Consider the following 19,958-nt stretch of genomic DNA (forward strand, 5'->3'; position numbering starts at 1 on the left):
AAAGTTACTATGGCAAAATGGCAAAGGAGCTTCCATTGGAAAGCCAGGGGAAGCTGTGGAAAGGAAGGGACTTTGAACCGCTCCTGTTTGAATAAAGGGGAAGACAATTTGGGGGAAGAGGAGAGCATACCAGAAGAGAAAAAAAACATAAAGACAATCAGTCTGAGGTCAAGTGACATATGGCTAAAGTGAAGGGTTCCAGCAGGGCCTGGGCATGAAACAGGAGTAGAACCCACCAGTATACTCCTCCTGGCGTGAGCACAGCTCTGGGCTTTCAGGGGTTTCAGACTTGAGGGAGACTCTTGGACAACAGCAGGTTTTAGATGTTTTATCAATTAAATAGAAATTTACTAGACATTGCTGTAATGTTATCTCCTTATGCCTTGATTTTTGCATAGTGTCCACCCTCTCAAGAAACTGGCCTGAAAACTTAAAAAGTGTTACCGGCTGAAACAGGGTGGATTATTCACATAGTTCACACCAAGAGGCTGGAAACTTACCTGAGCTTTAGATTTGGTCCTCTTTGTGCATCCTAATGCTTCCGGTCATGAATTTTCTACTCTTGCATTGATTCTGTGACTTTTCTCCTTACATTAGAGGCTTCAGGTGACAAGGCCAGACCTTCAGGAGCTCTTTTCCTTCTTAACCTTTCAGGCTGCATTTTATGTAGCTGCCATCCAGTAAATAGAGGTGTTCAGCTAGAACTCTCCTTCCAAAATGACTCTACATTTCTAAAACTTAGATAAAAATATTTGTTAAAATAATAAAGCATCATATTTAAAATATTCATAGCTATTTGATACAAATATAGTGAATCACAGTTTGAGCCAGAGCCAAATTTTCAGACGTACTAACACCTTGGTTTGGTCTGGTACCTTTCTTGCTAATGTTCAACTGCTATGAGCCATTGCATGATTAAACCCTGCTTCTGTTTCCCAGACCTAAGTAGAAACAGTTGCCCTGATCTTTATCTTAAAATTATAAGTCTTATACAGTTTTAAACTTCATATACATGGCTCCAGCCCTTCAGGGATTTAGAACAGGCTTACAAGTGATTTTCTTGTGGCTTTAATATTAAGTCTTTAAACTACCTACACATAACTTTCCAGAGAGACCATGCTAAGTTGCCTTCCTAGAATTCCCAGTGGGCTCTCAAAGTGATTCCTGCTGACTCTGTTTCCCTCCCTCATTTTTTAAGTGACCAGAAGCTCCTTTCTTTTATGTCAAAAGAGTCCACCAAACCAATGAAGTACATAGAGGAAAAAGACTGTTGGTTGCCCTCGGAATAGATTGTCCATTCCAATATGGAGGATTTTTTTCCTTCCATGTGAATCTTCTCTTTCATGTTCCAAGATCTAATTAGACTTAAATGCTTACAAGTTTGTTTTTTCTTTTAACGTTTATTTATTATTGAGAGACAGAGAGAGACAGAGCATGAGCAGGGGAGGGGCAGAGAGAGGAGGAGACACAGAATCCAAAGCAGGCTCCAGGCTCTGAGCTGTCAGCACAGAGCCCGACGTGGGGCTGGACCTCACAAACCGCGAGATCATGACCTGAGACGAAGTCAGACGCTCAACCGACTGAGCCAGCCAGGCGCCCCAATGCTTAAAACTTTCTATTAACTCCCAAAGCTGCACCACATCTCCTTACAAGGCTGCTTCTCTTTGTATTTTGTTTTGTTTCTCAAGAAGCCAGGTCTTCTTTTCCACCTGAAACATTTTATAAAACATATTTCAATAGAACATGAACAGTTATTATTCAAAAATAAATCATTTCTTCCAAAATTTTAAAGATTGTATCTTTGAACAACTTCTCATTAACCACTTGCCAGATAATCTGGTGGCAATCCCACTAATCCTTAGCTCTTCTTTTAGGAAGTCTCCCTGAATCCTTAGCCTGGAATCGGAAACCCTTGATTCTCATCCTTCCACTTGGAGTTCCCCACATCAGTCAATGATGCATGTCTCAGTGGCAACCAAAGAAATTTCTGTTTCCAGAATTTTCCTGTGTTCCTTGCTTTTTCTAGATATCCTTCCACATTTGTTACTGATTTTCATTTTGTTTTCTTTGTGATAATTTCCTCAATGATTTCCTTTTTTTTTCTTTTGGCTAGTTATATGCAACATTATTCTCTGATTACAAACCCTCTCCAAGTTGACTTTCAGCGACTTGGCTTCTTCAAGAGCTAGTAGCTCATAAGCATAATGAAACATTTTGGAAAAAATACATACATATATATGTATTTTATATAATATATAATATATAATGTATATTTTAAATTATATCTTCTAGAATATCTATTTGTAAGGAAGTATAGGCTTGATTTGAGATTTAACATCCAATCTTAATCATTTGATTCTAATTACATTTACAACATGCCTAAGAGTTTCAAAGGGCAAAGAACTGAAGAGTGAAAAAATTCACAGGAAGAAAAATATCTCCATGTTGGAAAAACCAGTCTAGTGTGTGTGTGTGTGTGTGTGTGTGTGTGTGTGTGTATGTGTATGTGTGTATGCATGCATATAATCAAACTGTATATATTTGATTTGTAAAATATTTAGGAAGCACCTTCTATCCACCAAAAACACAAATCCATGTACTAAAGAGGAAAAAGAGAAAGCTATTTCTCCTATTCTCCTATCCTCAAACCTATCACAATCTAACAAGAAAAAGAGATACATAAAATTAAGCATAATATGTGTGTAGTAAATCTTGTTTTTATATGAATAGAGGGCTTTGGGAACACAGGAACAGGTGTATTTAATTGATTTTTCCTGAGGAATTTTGAGTTAACTTTGCTAAATATTTTTTTAAGTTTATTTATTTTGAGAGAGAGAGAGAGATACAGAGAGAGAGAGAATCCTAAGCAGACTCTGCACTGTCAGTGCTCAGCACTGAGCCTGACGTGGGGCTCAAACCCACGAAACATGAGATCATGACCTGAGCCAAAATCAAGAGATAGACATGGCCCCAACTTTGCCAGCTCTTAAAAGGATGAGTAGAGTTTCACCAAGCAGTGGTTGGAAGATGAGCAAAAGACACCGAGACAGAAAAGTACACAGAATAATCAGGTAACGGGAACTTACAGAGCAAGGACTTCACTGTGAGACGTGGCAGAAAGTGAAGACAGGAGAGTATGGCTGGGACCAGATCATGAAGGTCCTTGAATGCCCTGTTAACATTTCATTTTATTTTGAAAGCAACTGGACACTGTAAAAAGATGAATGAAATCATGAGATCTGAATTTTTAAACTATAATTCAGGCTGTTGTAAGAGAATTGTACATAAGAGTGAGAATACGAACAGAAAAATCAATTAAGAGAGTTAATCAGTTAATCAATCAGGGGTATACCTCCTTCTAAAAAAATGAATTGCAGAGTTGATGTGCATGATTATAAAGTCCTGTTCTAGAATAGTTTCAGTGTGCAGGGGAGAGGGAAACTTATGGGAGACATTTTAAAGCAGAACCTACTGCATTTAGTAATCAACTGATTGTGAGGAATTAGGGAAAGGGAGGAGGCAAGGATGCTCTGAGATTTGGAGTTGGGTGATTGGGTGTATGACAATGCCATGAGCTACAACTGAGAAAACAAGAGGAGACACCTGTTTTGGCAAAGAGAAGTACTAGCGGGCACTTATGTGGAGACCTGCAAGAGGAAGTCCGAGTCCAGAGAGAGGCCGGACCTAGAGTTACAGTTTTGAGAGCCATCATTGGAGCCATAACAGTGAAAAGGGTCACTGCTTGGGACAAGTGTGCAAAGTGAGAAAAGAGCCAAAACCACGCCTGCAAGGAACATTACAGCAAAGGAAGAGGGAAAAGAGGAACCAAGGAGAGCCCAGAAAGAGGGGTCAGGAGGTAGGAAGAAAGGGTGCAACCAAAACGGAGGGGAAGAAGGCTGCAAAAATTAAGGGAGGCCAGAGTGGTAGGATTTCCCAGGAAGAGGCTGCTGCAGATAATTAAAGCACTAGGAAGTTTAGGAAAGCAATTTCTAGAGAGTGAGGAGAACAAGGCAGATTCCTAGGAACATACAGAGACAGAGCCGAGGGTACAGGGGCAGCAGCCCTAAAGCACAGGGATTGTGTGACTCGAGAAGCAGCAGGCTTTAGGGATAGTTCAGCTTAATTTTGAAGTACTTAAGTGTCATAGAGAATGTAATTTAAATCTTAAAACCGATAGCTCGTCATTATGAGGTTTAAAACATGCAGGCCTTGTCTTCCCTGTGACTTAAGCTCCTGCTTCATTCAGGATTGCCTTAAATCCTGCCATGGGTAAGCTGTCACTTTTTACTCTACTTTTTACTGATGAGGCACAATTGATCTTTCCTTACCATGGTTTTTTGAACCCGTGGAAAATGCTATGATATGAAAGAACATGGTCTCAGGGTAAGAAGGGGTGTTAGAATTTGGGTGTTAGCTTTAACTGTGAATGAATACCCACTCTGGGGATGTCAGGTTGAGGGGGAGCACTGAAGAGGTCAGCCACAAACCCCAAATCCTCAGGCTGGAGAGAAGCCAATGAAAAAGCCTGGAAGACAGGACCAGGGAGGAGAAGGAGAGCCTGGGGAGCAGTGTGCGAGACACTAGAGGAAGAGAGTGCTTCCAGAAGAAGGTGTCAAATGACCCAGCAGGAAATGAAAGGAGGCTTCTTTGTTTGGGATGAGAACGTCCCTGGGACCTTGAAATAGCACTTTCAGGAGATTGCTGAAGCCCAGATCAGATATGGGCAGCGAACAGAAGGCAATGTCCTAGTGTACCCTTCACTTCTTACATGCAATAAATAACTTACCTTCTACCTACAGTGAACTGTTATGTATAATGTGCCTGAGGATGCATGTGTCTATGTACATGTGTACACAGTTACATACACATATGCACACTTAAAGGTGTATTAATCACTGCTGAATGGTTAATTGTCTTCCTCTCTTGTTTTAAAAAATAATTGAGACTTGGAAACCGAATTGCTGTCCCGAGGCAAATTGTTAGATGTGCAAATATAGGGAAAAGAGGATAAACGTACCATTTTTGAGAGGGACTTTTGCTAGAGTTTCTGTGATGTTTCTTGATATGTGAGTGGATTTCGTTCTCTTTTTCTTTCTCTCCTTCCAGTGGAATGGAGCATGTCTAAAGACTTTCGTCCTTTGGCTGGAGAGATCATCATGGAAAACTTGCAGACCCTGAGATGCACAATCACAGGACTGACAACGGTAAATGCCAAATCCTCCCATTAGGCTTCCCATTCCCCTGCTCCTGATGTTTGTGCTGGGATTCGGGTAGCAAATGCCTACTCTGGAAGCGACAGCCAACACCCAGCCCTCTGGCAACAACTGCCACTCGTTAAGTGTGATATGTCTGGTATCCATAATCTGAACTCCACAAAGGACTGAGCAGACAGCATGAACTACTTTGTAAGCTGCCATGTTCTACAGAGATCAGAAAAAGACTGGCCTCATGCAAGCCTTGAAAGCTGCTGCTTTCTGGATCACAGTCTAATCTTTAGGGGGGATCAAAGGCTCGGAGAGATCCAATTTTGACTCCCTGTCTGATGGTAAAAATAACAGCCTCCTCTAACCCTCACCCCCATAGCCTTGGTTGAGATCAGTCATCTATTGGAGTCATACAATTTCCTGAGAGAAATCCTTTTCCCTTGATTAAAAAAAAAAAAAAAAAAAAAAAATCTGTCTAAATCTGCTTTCACAGAAAAGAAACTATATATGGTGGCACTACATTTCTCAGTAACCTGAACCAATTTAAACTGTGAATGAAAAACTGGAACAAGCTGAGCTTATTTGTTTAATCAATCTAAACTCAAACGTTAATTATTTATACAACTATACACCATAGGAGCATATGAAATGCAAAAAATAAAAACACCTGGCACATCAGTTCATACTGAAACAAACACTGTATCTCCTCAAGTAATTAAAATGCAACAAAACTGAATCATCAGAATATTTTTTAGTAAAGTTTTTAAAGTATACTTATCAAACCTGTCAGGGTTTTTTTGTTTTGTTTTGTTTTTTGTTTTTATTTTTTTACTCCAATTAGAATCCTTAATTATCTTAGGACCTTTCTATGCAAGAAGTAGGGGGAGAATTTTCTTGGTCTTGTTGTTTTTCAGAAAGATCAGTCCTTTAAACCAGTTATGTGTAAAGTGTACTCCTGAAACCCAGCATGAAAAAGCTGCATTAGGTTGCATCTCTTCAAGTTTGAACCAGCTATTCTAACAGAATTCTTGGTGGTTGGGTCACCACCACAGAATCTTGACTTTTAGTCCTAATCACACGTCTACACCAGGGGCCAAAACTGTGGATTACCAGAACAAACAAACCCCTGAGTGGGTGGCCCCCAGAGATGCTATCGGCAGAAGACTGATTCCCAACCCTATAGCTCACATGATGGAAAAGGGCCAGAAGAGAACCCTAGGGAATTTCCTTTGCTTAAAAGAAAAAGTGATATTGTGATAAAAATGGAAAACTCTCCACAGAGAGTTTCTCTAATATTTGAACTAATTTTTATAGGGATTAAGTTTTTCCACTTGGTCGTCCAATGAGAGCAATTCAGACACTATCCTAATCACATAAAAGCCTAGAAGTAGATTTACACTTCTGCGGAATCTCTATAACCTTGAAGTACGTAGAAACCTATTTTTAATGTTAAAAAAATTAACTTTATAATATGGTAAGGCCAACATTATTAAAATTTCTAGCAAAGGCTCTACGAAGATGTGGGGTTTTTTTGTTTTGGTTTTTGGTTTTTGGGTTGTGTTTTTTTGTTTTTTTACTTCAAACATTATTTTACAATTTTTGCAAGGGATGTTTTATCAAATGCTGGCTTCAAAAATGCCTCTTTGGGTTCACTGGGTAAAGAAAAAAAAACTCAAAGGAAAAATGTAAAACTATACAAAACATCTGAAGTTTACAAGTAAACAAAAACAACTAAATTTTTAGTGTCATAAGACATTAAAGAATATAACCATTGTTTTAATAATGGTTTTAAACTTGAAGTAAAATCAAAGAAGGAAAGCATTATTTAATATGGCATAAAATGTAGAAACAATCTTAATGTTCATTGGTAGGGGACTGGTTACATAAATGACAATATTTGCCCACAGTTTAGTACTTACTATGCAGCCCCTAAATGAATGAACCACATCTCTGATGTACTATTATGAAAATACGTGCATTGTAACTTCTTAATTTTAAAAGCAAGTCAATCAGCTCATAAAAATGATGGTGACTGCCTCTGGGGAGGGGAAAATGAAGAGAAAGAGGTGAGGAATTGCTGTTTTTGGTAAAACTTGACTTTTAATAATTAGTGTATAATTTGGGGGGGGGGAAGCTCATAGAAACTGAGAGCACCCCAAAATGTTTATCATTACACATAAATAAATGTGATAGTCAATATAAGCTAGAAAGCTAACGTATGGCTAGTGGATTTCCCAAGGGATCAAGTTGTTCATTGGACACAGGACTCTAGACTAAAGTGATTCAGTAAAATTCCTAATGCATCATTCTCTCTATTTCGATACTTTTCAGGGCCAACAGTATTTTGTTCAAGTCTCGGCTTATAACATGAAGGGATGGGGACCTGCTCAGACCACGACTCCGGCATGTGCCTCGCCTTCCAGTAGGTGGTGGCTGTGAACTCTCTCAAGCCTGGCAACAGGCTCCAACTCCCCCTCCATCCATCCTCCGGACACCACTGCCTTTCCCTCTCCCCACTGATGGGGACTAACAAAACCTCCTCAGAGTAGCCTCTGGGCCACAAAATGAAGGATTCCTCTGCAGAAATGTTCCCTTGGGAGGCAACTCGGTGGAATGAGAGGAGAGGGAATTTGGAACCGGCAAGACCAAATTCGGTACCCATGATACATTTTATTAGCCGCGTGGCCTTCAAAAGTTCCTTAACCTCTCCAAATCTGTAGGAGTCCAATCTGACCTTTCCCAAGACTTCCGTGGGGATGTGGGGAATGACAGCAGAGGGAGTGGCCAGCCCGTTCTAGCTCTCCTCTCCTCCTCACTCCCTCACCCACATCCAATTGATAAGAGAATGAGATATTCTTCTGACACAATGTCAGAAAAAGAAGCTTTCTTAGTAACAGGCACTCTGCTACCCTCTGCTACAAATATATAATATTTATAGTGGGAGCTGAAAACCCCAACAAACGCCACTTCTAGTTATTTAAAGATTAGTAACTTATGTCTGGTATATTTGGTAACTCTCTCTTAACCAGAAGAAGCATCTCTAAATATATCATATGATGGATTTTTCTGTATAATGAGCCTATTGCTCTGAACTGTGTTTTCATTTTTAAAAAAATCTCCATGAATGTGATAGTTCAAAATGGTATCATATGCTTCTTGTGAGAGTGCAGACTGCTACATCCTTTGTGAGACACAATTTGTCATAATAAAAACATTCATTTCTTTTTACCCCATAATTACATATCTAGGAATCGAAGCCAAGAAAACAAATGCAGACAAACAATTATGAACAATTATGTGCACTATAGCAATATATTGATATAGTGAAATATTGTGTATGGTAGGGAGAACAAATATCCAATATCAATTCAATGGTTAAATAAAGTATGGTATTTACATATCCATATTATAAAACAAAAGGCAGCCACTAAAAATGGTGTTTAAAAAAACTACATTGTGTGGAAGAAACTCTTACTTTGGAAGTTTTATATAAAAACATAATGCAAAATTTTCTAGCACATATTTAAGCTGTGAGTTTGATTATTACTAGGAAGGCACGTCTGCACATAACTATCAATATTTGGCAGTGGGTATTTGGGGTATAAGATTATAGACTCTTTAGTTTTCTTTTTTATGTATTTATGTGCTTTTCGTGTTTTAGAACAACCCTTTACCTAGGGCCAAGCACGAATCGGGTGGCATGTTATGGGCTTTCGTCAGTGTCTCACTAAACCCTCACCTCAGTCCTTCACCACTGTTCCTGTCTTGTGGATAAGCACTGTCATCATCTTCTGCATCACTCTGAACATCAGAGCCAACAGTCATTAGACTCATTATATGCTGGACATTAATCTAAGAGCTTTACAGGGATCCACTCATTCAATCTTCATAACAGACCTATTGAGGTGGTTTTATTAGTAGTCTCATTTTACCGGGGAGGGACCTACTAACATAGAGGTACAGGCATAGAGCCCAACACCACAAAATTAGCAAGCACTGAAGTCAGGTCCAAACCCAGTGGCCCTTGTTCTTAACCACTATGCTGTCCTCCTCTTCCATTAATAAGGAAATTGGGATTCAGAGAGGATGCTGTCTTGTCCGAGGTCACAACTCATATGTGGCTGAGCCAGGATTCAGGCCTGAACTGATTGGACCCATACCACATCTCCTATGCTTTGGGAACTAGTGCCCCATCATCAGGCAGACAAGCAGACTAAGAGCCAGCTAGCCAACCATTCCTGACTGTCACTCCGGGAGTGACGCCAGGTCATACAGGGCCTTGGACCACTGACACCAGAGCTCTCTAAGGCCCCTCCCTGAGTCCCGTAGGCATTCAATGATTTAATTATTCCAGTCTTATCTGGACATCTTTCTTATTGTAGACATCAGAAACACAAACTGGGAATGCTTCAAGATTAAGATACTAAGGGAACCAATCTCATTCTAGGAAAAAAAAAAAAAAAGAATATATTTATTATTGTAGATGAAGGGATAGAAGGAACAGAAAATGAAAAAAAAAAAAATGATAGTGTTGATTGACCTGAAGGTGGGACATGGGAAAACCTACTCCAAATACAAATTCTGATCTGCATATGGATGCATTTACTTATAAGCATCAGATGTTCCAGTTCTATAAACTTCAAATTCTGTTCAGACACTCTCCCTCAAAGCCCTTCAGGGCTTTCTCCAGAGTGACTAGGACAGTTGTCCAGGACTGGGAAGAGTCACTTATTGCTAATTAACATAGCAAATGGCAACGCTCTCTAAAATGGCCCATTTGACTAGTAAGGGTATCTGGCAAAGAACTAAAATCCAAACGTGCCATTATAGTTGCTGCAGACATGCCATATCACTTGGAAAATAACAATATAAGACTCTGCTTCTATTTATAAACAGACTATGACATTGTGATGCAACAGATATCAGTATTCAGATATTTACTAGAGGACAATGTATTCTAACATGACAGAGTAATTGGAAATTTGGTAATATGTTCCAGTAAGCTATAAAACTTTTTTTTATATTTTTACAAAAGGCCTTAATGTGTTTTTATAGACTTATGTTATATGGTATGGTACATAATAAGAGAAAAGGACCCAGACAGGCTTGTCTGAGTTACGATCAGGAAAGCCCTGATATCGCCAGTGAATGTAAGCTCTGCATTGTGTTGCAATTGAAGTGTCTCATTACCAGAACACTGAACTGTATTATGTGGCACAATCTGCTCTTTTCCTCCCACACTAAGTTTATTCCTGTCAGGTTCCTGATTTCTTAATATATTTTCAATTTTCTCCCTCATCCCTAAAGTCTCCTATTTTATGTAGTCATCAGAACCTTCCAAACATCTCTGAGAAAAACTCATTCTTTCCAAAAACCTTGGCATCATGTCCAGTGCTCACTTGGGCTGCAATTTAGCATTAGCAATCTTCGAGCTTGAGCTCGCCTCTGACGTAATGGGGCTCGGCGGAAAGAGCCAGCTCCATGTCAGCTCCCCCTGCATCGATGGCAGTATTAACACACATTAGAACGTATTACTAAGTGCAGGGCCACATAATAACTCAGCCACCCAGGAGTCTCAAGCAAACAACATTAATCATCTTATGAGCACTACGGATGCATTTTTTCAACGGTGGGAACAAACTCAGAATGGCCGTTGGGAATCCATGACAGCAGCATCTATTATCACTGTGCCCTGACTACTACCAGGGACACTGCAAATAAGGCGGAGGATCACCGGGAGTTCACTTCCTCAAACATTTCCAAATTTACCAGTAAAAGCACCTTCCCCAGTCCAGTCTACCTGAACACCATCCTTCTGTTCACAATGCCTCACCAACACTTAACAAGTGTCCCTAATGTGCCCATAATGGTGTTTTACATACGTTGGTTTTCTAAACCTCAAACAACCTTTAAAAAATATTCAAAAACTCACTTTGCAGAGAAGAAACCTGAGGCAAAGAGAAATTAAGTCACGGTTTCTGCCCACAAGGAACAGAGTCTGCAGAAGGCACCTATGCCAATTCCCTGTCTCCAGAGTTGACCACAACTAAGCCACACCACACAAACTCCAACCAAGCTCTGACCCTCCTTCCCAAAAGAAACAAAACAAAACAAAAGAAAACGTGTCCACAGCATAAGGAAAGGAGCACTATATGGAGGGCCATGTAACTACGTTATGGGCCTGGCTACGCCCCCAGATAAGCTGAGTAACAAAGAATTGGAATGGTTCTCTCCAGGGCTCCGTCTTCTGAGAGGTAAAATGGAGAAGGACACATGGGGAAGGGTAGGAAGCAGGAAGGATTCAAAAATGTCTGAGGTCTCCTTCTTCACAGGGAATCATGTGATAGGGTGAGAAATTATGTTTCCATACTCGCTACACAGGGAGTTAACTCTTCCTCAGAGAATTCCCTTCTTTCTAAGTTATGATTAGTTATGACTGACATAATGCCATTAACAGGCATTGTACTGGGTACCTAATAAACCTCTCATTTAGTCCTCACAAAAAGCCCTGCAAGGTAGGTGCTGTGTTCATTTTTCACATTACAGAGTAGAGGCCTTGTCAGCATAAGTAATGTGCCCTACAGATACTGAACCAGGAGTCCGAAGAGCCAGGGGTCACACGCAGGTTTTTCTGACTCCAGAACCTGTGTTCTTTCCAACTGTGCTGTACTACTAGGCCGTGGATGGACCAGTGGTTATCTAACTTTGACCATCAGGACATCTGCTTAACTTTCTGAACAAGGCAGACTCCATATTTTAAAATAAACCTGGGGGGAGAGAATTTGAAACACATTCAGTTAGAATTGAAGCCTCAGATACACTTATGAACTAACTGGCCTTACTAGAAAAGAATGACTAGCATTTTTAGAGCAAGTATTTCAACCAAGAAGTGCTTTAAGTTGTTGCTTTTAAAAGGTTCAGAAAGTAAAACTGAGTGGATAGTGAGAAGATGGGATGCACTATGAAATGACAGACCTGCTGAAAAAAAAAAAAAAAATCAGAGTTGGAGACAGCAGAATTACAATCTTGACATTAGTCCCGTACGGGTTATTACTCTTGATATCATTATAGCCAAATGGAATGAAAATAGAAGGGGGAGAAAAATCTCAGTGGGTATTGCAATTTAAATTTGCCATGTAAGCTAATACTGTATATTTAGAGACTGAGCAGACAGGGTGGTTGGTGGCTCAGAGTATGTACAGGGGCTGCTGTGCCAGCTAACCAAAGCAGACATTCATTAGAGCGAAATGTAGATTTCCATTTCTTGGCATCTGACATGGGCTCTTTCCTTGGAAAGAAATGTCAATTTGGCCAAAAGTGTGAAACCTACAATAAAAGCATTGGGACTGTGGATTTCGTCTAGTCTGCACATTCCCACCCCTTTCTTTCCTACTGTGGAGATCCAGGTGCCATTTGGGGTGCTGAGTGGAGAGGTGGCAGGGGAACTGATTAGGACCCGGGATGCTGAAAGGAGGGTAAGGAGCTGGGGAGGAGAAACCGGACTCCCAGATTCCCTGTTTTCTTTTGGCTTTCAGTCACCATTTTCTCTTGCCCTAAAACTGCCCAACACACACACACACAAAACCCAACCACAATTACTGTTTTGCACAGGGCCCTGAACAATGGCAGCTGCAAACCCTTGGCACTGACTGCCAGCTGTGCGAGTGCCAGGTGCTCATCCAGAGTCTAGGGGAGTGTGAGCAGAGCCCAGCTCCTGAGGCAGCGCCTCCGGGGAGAGGCCTCCTTGCTTTAAAATTTCATTCTGTTTGTTTCTTTTCTTCAATAGACTGGAAAGACTGTGACGACAGAGAGCCCAGACACAAGGGACAGAGTGAAGTTTTGGAAGGTCTGCTGCAGCAGGTCCGAGCCCTTCATCAGCATTATAGTTGCCGGGGTAAGGATAAAAATCTGCGCTGGGCCATCGACTGAGGTCTCGGTGGCGCCGGTAATTTTAGCAGTTTCCTAACTGGGTCATACCTTCTCATTCATCAGGGAGAGAGAGATATTAATATTTGTACATCTGGAATCACTTTACAGCACTATCTTGCTTTAACCCTTCAGAAGAGACTTCCCTCTCCTTCATTCCCTTCCTTTCTTTCTGTCTTACCCTCTCTCCATGCAAACAGTTTGAAAAAAAGCACAAGAAAAACAGCGGCTGCCATCAGTTCCCTTCCCTTTGAGTTGTCCCTCCACAAAACTCCTCAGTGTCCCAGGTCTTTGAGATATTCACCCTCAAACTTTTCAGTCCCCAGGAAAACTCCGTGAGCATCCCTGAGGAAGTTTAGCCAATTTTTAACAGCAACAAGAAACCTTCATGTGTATTTGTAATAAAGCTTACAATGCAATTTCATATCCACAGTCTCTTTTTCATCCTCATGCTGGCAGTTACCACTAAAGCTAAGTGACTTGACCAAGGTCACACTGCCAGGAAAAGACAGAATCAAGATTCTGACCTAGCTTTTCTGTCTCTAAGCGCAATCTTCTTGCCACACCTCATTTGTGTCCCCCACCCTTACCTTTAGGACTGGGCACTGATGTTGATTGATCTCACCCTGAATTTTAATCGTCCCCTGTACTACTACTTAGGAGAAAGTAGAGCACACATCTCCAGACCTGGCCAACTATACCCAGAAAATCTCTCAGAAGCTTTTAAAAACTTCTCTCCTATTTGGGCTATTCAAATAGGACAGGGTCAGGTTTCTGATCTGTGTAATGATTCGTGGAGCAGGCACTTAGTTTTATTTGGAGAATTAAAGCCTCCATAAAGTTTTCGTTTTCCATGCTCCTTCACCCATCAGATCCCAACTGCATTGCACTCTCCAGATTCAGGGCACTGCTGGGCCAGCTAGGTAAGAAATCCATGGCTGAAACTAAGAGATGCAACTGAGTTTGGACTAGGTATAAAAAATCATACTTAGCATTAGCAAAAAGTGAGTCCCAATTACTGTGTAACAACAGAGCTCTTCAGAAATGTTGGCTTTTGCTAGCAATGGGGACAAGTGTTTGTAAGAAAATAATATTCTTTTAATGAGTGGTTCATTAGAAAATGTAAATATGCATGTTTGAGAAGGAAACTCAAATGAGTTTCATTCCCAGATCTGAAGGAAAACTTTACCCAGACCATGGCCTTAAAGATTCCACACTGACCAAAGTACACTCAGTTCTCAGAGCTCATTTAACTAGGCCAGGCATCATTTAGGTTCCTTTCTCTCTTCTGCCTCTCTCTCCATCATTCCCCTGACCATTGGTTCTTGTATGGCAGGCGAAGGTAATAAAGCAACTGGATAGATGATTCTTTGCAATTCATAAGCCACTTTGTGTTTAGTCTTTACCAGGGGAAGAAAGCTAAAACTACTCACGAGAATGAGAGGTAGTTGTTTTTTTTTAATATATATATTATCTGAGGATTTAGATGCTCTCCCCATTACTGTTGGGTAACTATCTAATAATCAAGAAATAAATTATCTAGACAGCCCAATTATTTCAATAGTTTCCATTTAACTTTCAGCATGTATATGCTTTTCCCCCACAGGGATGTAAATATGCAGACAATGTCAGGAAAAATTTAAGTAAGGCATAAATAGAACTTCCCAAAAAGGAAAAAATATTTTTTATATTGAAATGTACTCTAGACACTTAAACAGTACCCAAAGTATTCCAAAGAACAGTGGTTGTATAAGATGCTCAGCTGAAAAAGTCTCTGGTCAGTAAGTTTGGAAAATGTTGCATTATACATCCCTTTCCTGGAAATGTAAAATCGATATTACAATAGTAAAGACTCTAATAAAGAGACACTTTGAATTTGGTTAACCAAGCATTTTCCAAACTTATTTGCAAAGTCATTGTATAACTTTTTTCACAGAGTTAGTATTCCAAGACATGGACTTTGGAAAATGCTGACCTACAATATGTTAAGATAAAGGAAATTACCTCACCCACAAAAAAGGAATGATTTTAAGATAATTTAACATTACTCTAAGCCTAGAAGGATAAACCAAGGATAATTAGGTATTACATACAGAAAACTACAAAACTGTTATTTAAAATATTCAACTACAGGGCTCCTTGGGTGGCTCAGTCAGTTAAGCATCTGACTCTGGATTTCGCCTCAGGTCATGATCTCATGGTTTGTGAGTTCGAGCCCCATGTTGGGCTATGCTGACAATGCAGAGCCTCCTTGGGATTCTCTGTCTCCCTCTCCCTCTCCCTCTGCCCCTCCCCTGCTCATGCTCACTTGCTCTCTCTCTCTCTCTCAAAATAAATAAATAAACAATAAAATACTCAACCACATTGAGATCTGTGTGGTTGAGTGCATGTCAAATTTATAGTTAGAAAAAATAATTAGTTCAAATCCCATGTCTACTACTTACTAGCTCTGTATCACTGAGAAAAGCATTTGATCTCTCTGAGCCATAGCTTCCCCATCAGAAAAATCAGGATGACAGTATTTATCTTTCAGGATTGTTATGGGGATTAAGTTAAATAATGTACTAAACTCGCCTGGCATAGTACAGGCACTCTGCAAACTCTAGCTTGTTTTCCTTTTGTTGCTCTTCCAGATGAAGAATGGAGTCTCTCTTTATCTCTTTATTGATAAATCCTAGAACTAACATGTAATCACTGACTCCACTGTAATGAGCGTGGAGTACTCAGTAAATACACAGCATATTCCAAATGTGGAATTAATAATAAAACAACCCTTCTCCTACCAAAGCCTCACATGGGAGATACCAAAACCCACATTGATTTCTGTATTTTGGCTAAAGTGGCTGCAGTTAATCTGCATGTTCAGGACTGGGATGCAAATTCAGTGGAGATGTTGAGCAGCCTTTATTATTCACACAGTTTATGCCCTGGCATAATGAGTTATAAAGAAGCCAGTTGTGTTCATCATAGCAATACCCTGTGGGAGTGAATTTCAGTTATCCCAATTTTTCAAGTGGCACACATTAATTGAAACACTGCCTACTATGTGTCAGGTGCTAGACATATCAGTATGAATAAAATAAACTCCCTATGTTCCAAGCACTTAAAAGCTAAAGAACTAATGCATTCGGAGTCCAGAAAACTGAACACTGTTCCAGAGTCCTGAGCTACACAGAGCCAGAAGCCAGAGTAGAAGCCACTCTATCAGTGACTCAGTGTGTCAGTATAGACCCTGAATCAGTCAAGATGAGTTATAATATGCTGCAATAACCAAATGACCCCCCCCCAAATATTTATTTCTCACCCAAGCTGTATGTCTACCACTGGTCAGCTGAGGGCTGTCCTTCTGTGTTGTCACCATCCTTTCTCTAGAAATATTTGTCTGCACCCTGGGAGAAGGAAAAGGAACACTTGAATGTCTCACATGGACAGGACTTTATGTATGTCGCTTACACTCAAAACTCATCGGCCAGAATTGGCCACATGGCCACACCCAACCACAAGGGTTCCAAAAAGTGAAATTCTGTCATGTGCCCAGAGTGAGGAGACCTGGAATACTTAACATTTGCATGGGCCCCTTTCCCAGATAGTAGGAGCATTTCTCAGTTTTCTTCTTCCTTTTTCAGTCTAATCTTCATTTTAATTTACATTATGTATGACTATAATGTGAGAGTTATCTTAGCATAAACAGCTAAGATCATAGATTAGCGGGGTTCAAATTCAGACTAGACATTTACTAGCTGTGTGACCTTGAGCAAGTTACCTAACCTCTCTAGACCTCATTTTTGCTCACCTGTAAAATGCAGTAAGAATTATACATACTTGCCAGCCACTGTTTAAGGATTGAATGACTTTAAGTAAGTAAAGCACTTAAGAGCTTTATTACTTAAAAAAAAAGCAATTCCTCCCATTCTCCATTTTTTATTTCCCAAAGACTCCATTCTTTTAGCCAGTTCTTTTGATATTTTCTTCATATCTCTAAGTAACATTTATATTGCTGATTCTTGATGTGTTTTTAATTTGAGGCATTAGCTCACGAAGATGATTTTTTTCCTTCCCCCCCCTTACATACATATTCATCCTCCTACCCTTCATCCTCCTAATATATTTCTATTGTAATTTTAGTAAGATCAGTATTTATTGCTCACATTATAATGATCACTTAATTCAATGACTGTTTCCCTTTCCTGGATAACTTTTTGTTTTCCCTGTCATTAAAAGAGTCATCTTTCATTGTATGTTTGCTTGTTTTTCTATGTGGTCACAACTAGTTAATCCCCAAGCTTTTCTCCAGTTGTATCAATTTTCTCTCAATACAATCAAATATATTAGTACTGTTTCAACTACATCTTCTTAAAGAAACCTCTCCTAGAGCCCTCTGAACTGCTCCCATCTAGACTGGTTGCTGGCTGCCTGTGTCCAGTGCACAGCTGGCACCCTGGGATGTCCTTTCACCACCATATTGAGGAGTCTTTTGGCCACTCTCCAATACTGGATTGCTTCTTTCTGTATCCCAGGTCTTAACTTTTTCTTAGCCCTTCATTTTGGTAGAGCCCTTACTCTAGTCATTTCCTGAGAGGATTCTTGGGAACTAAATTTTAGATACACTCCATGTCTAAAAATGCATTTGTTCTACTTACCACTCACTTAAGGATAGAATTCTTTTATTTTTTTTTTTAACGTTCATTTATTTTTGAGAGACAGAGACAGACAGAGCACCAGTGGGGGAGGGACAGAGAGAGGGAGACACAGCATCCGAAGCAGGCTCCAGGCTCTGAGCTGTCAGCACAGACCCCGATTCCGGGGGCTCAAACCCATGAACCGGGAGATAATGACCTGAGCCGAAGTTGGACGCTCAACTGACTGAGCCACCCAGGGGCCCCAAGGATAGAATTGTTGGTTGAAATAATTTTCTTTCAGGTTTTGAAGGTGTTGCTTTGTTCTTTTCTAGCTTTCAGTGCTGAGAAGTCTGATGTCATTCTGACTCCAGAGGTTTTATAGGGTACTGATGTTGTTGTTTTTCTTCTCTGGAAGGTTTTAAATTTCTTTTTATCTTCAGTACCCTAAAATCTGTTTTTATGTTTTCTTCATGTCTCCATATCACATGTTTATATGCTAATTCTTGATTTTTTTTTTTTAGTTGAGGCATTACCTAAGGATGATTTCTCTTTTTGTTACCTCCCTGCTCTTAATTGCACATTACAATTGCTACCCCTCATCCTCTTAATATATTTAATAATATAAAAAAATAATATAAAAATATAAAAAATACCTTAGTGTGGATGTATTGTAGTCTGTTGGGCTGGCCCTTTCAATGTGGAAAGTTACCCCCTTCAATTATGGGGCCTATTCTTAATTATTTCTCCCCCTCTTTTTTCTCTGCTCCCTCCTACTAGAACTCTTAGTCTGGTGTTGAACCTTCTAGGTTATCCTGTTAATATTTCTTTTTCTCTTTTACTTTTCCATCCCCATGGCCTTTTGCTCTTTCTCAGAGATTTCTGCAACCTCATTTTCTAAGCCTTCCATTGGGTTTTTCAGTTTTTGATAGTATGTTTTTAATTTCCAGTGCTCTCTTTTATTCTCTGAATGTTTCTCTTAGAAACTTCTATCCTTTTTATAAGGCTGCAATGCCTCTGCTTATCTTTAAGGCTATTAATAATAGGCTTTGTTTCATTTTGTATTTTCTTCTCTCAGCATAGTCTCTCCTCTGAATTGCCCTTTTATTTCTTTGGTTTGGGCCTCTGTTTTTCCTGTTAGATGCTTTTCACAACTGCCTGGTGATCCTTGGATGTTTACTGAGATTTAAGAGAAGAGAGCTCAGTAGCTGTTAGGAAGCTCTGAGTACATGGATAAAGTTCTTTATTTATAGGCTTCACTGTAGAGTGATCTGGCATGGCCTTTTTTAAAAAGTTTTTTATTTAATGTTTATTTTTTTTGAGAGAGAGAGAGAGAGAGAGAGCGAGTGGTGGAGTGGCAGAGAGAGAGGGGGAGACACAGAACCCGAAGCAGGCTCCAGGCTCCAAGCTGTCAGCACAGAGCCTGACGCAGGGCTTGAACTCAAAAACCGCAAGATCGTGACCTGAGCCGAAGTCAGACGCTTAGCCAACTGAGCCACCCAGGTGCCTGGCATGGGCTTTTCTTTAGGAAACCATTGAAAGCAATGTCGGAAGCTTTAAGTGGATTCTCTTAGTCTGGTCAGAGTCTCCAGAAAGTTTCCTCCAGTGTCCTTCCCGGAGGGTGGAAGTTTGAACACCAGGGTTCTGAGAGCCCAATGGGAAAATCATCTGTATGGAAATGTTCATTTAATCACTTGTTTTGGATACAGTACTATTCTCCCACCCCCATTTTTAACTGTACCCCATGTCTCCCACTCTAGAAACCAAATTTTATGCTTTTCAGAGAATAAGCCACTAGAGCTTTTTTCTAGAGTGGGGAAGGGGTATTTGTCCAGCTATGCAGATTAGAGGAGATCTAGAAGTCCAACTGCTTTTTAAACAGACTTCAACAAATCCCTCTGATTTTAGCTCCACACTTATCCCCAACTTCCAGCAGTATGTGGTGCCCAAGGGGTGAATCAGGTTACTTCTCAGCCTCCTCCACTGCTGGCTTAGGACTCATCTTTCTCAAGTCTGCTAAATCCATCTGTCCATCTGCTTTCCAGCTACCAAGTTCACTTGCTTTTGTTTCCTTTTCCATCTCTTTGTCTCTATAGATTTATGGAGTTTCCTTTTTATTTTTTAATCTCTTTACTCTGGTTTTAGTGAGATTTTAGGAGAGAGTAGCATGTGATGAGTATGTTCAATATGCTGCCTATAACCGGAAGTCCCA

At 40.1% G+C, this 19,958-nt stretch overlaps 1 protein-coding gene across 1 annotated transcript in view; it reads left to right on the top strand.

The window, feature by feature from the left end:
* Positions 1-19,958, top strand: part of ANKFN1 (ankyrin repeat and fibronectin type III domain containing 1) — a 174,776-nt gene that overhangs the window by 98,499 nt on the left and 56,319 nt on the right. The window contains exons 7-9 of the mRNA XM_049636468.1: positions 5,107-5,204; positions 7,536-7,626; positions 12,991-13,098. Coding sequence (XP_049492425.1) covers positions 5,107-5,204; positions 7,536-7,626; positions 12,991-13,098 — 297 coding nt within the window. The remainder of the gene's footprint in view (positions 1-5,106; positions 5,205-7,535; positions 7,627-12,990; positions 13,099-19,958) is intronic.

Source organism: Panthera uncia, chromosome E1, assembly GCF_023721935.1.
Source record: "Panthera uncia isolate 11264 chromosome E1, Puncia_PCG_1.0, whole genome shotgun sequence".
In the NCBI taxonomy this organism is placed as follows: Eukaryota; Metazoa; Chordata; class Mammalia; order Carnivora; family Felidae; genus Panthera; species Panthera uncia.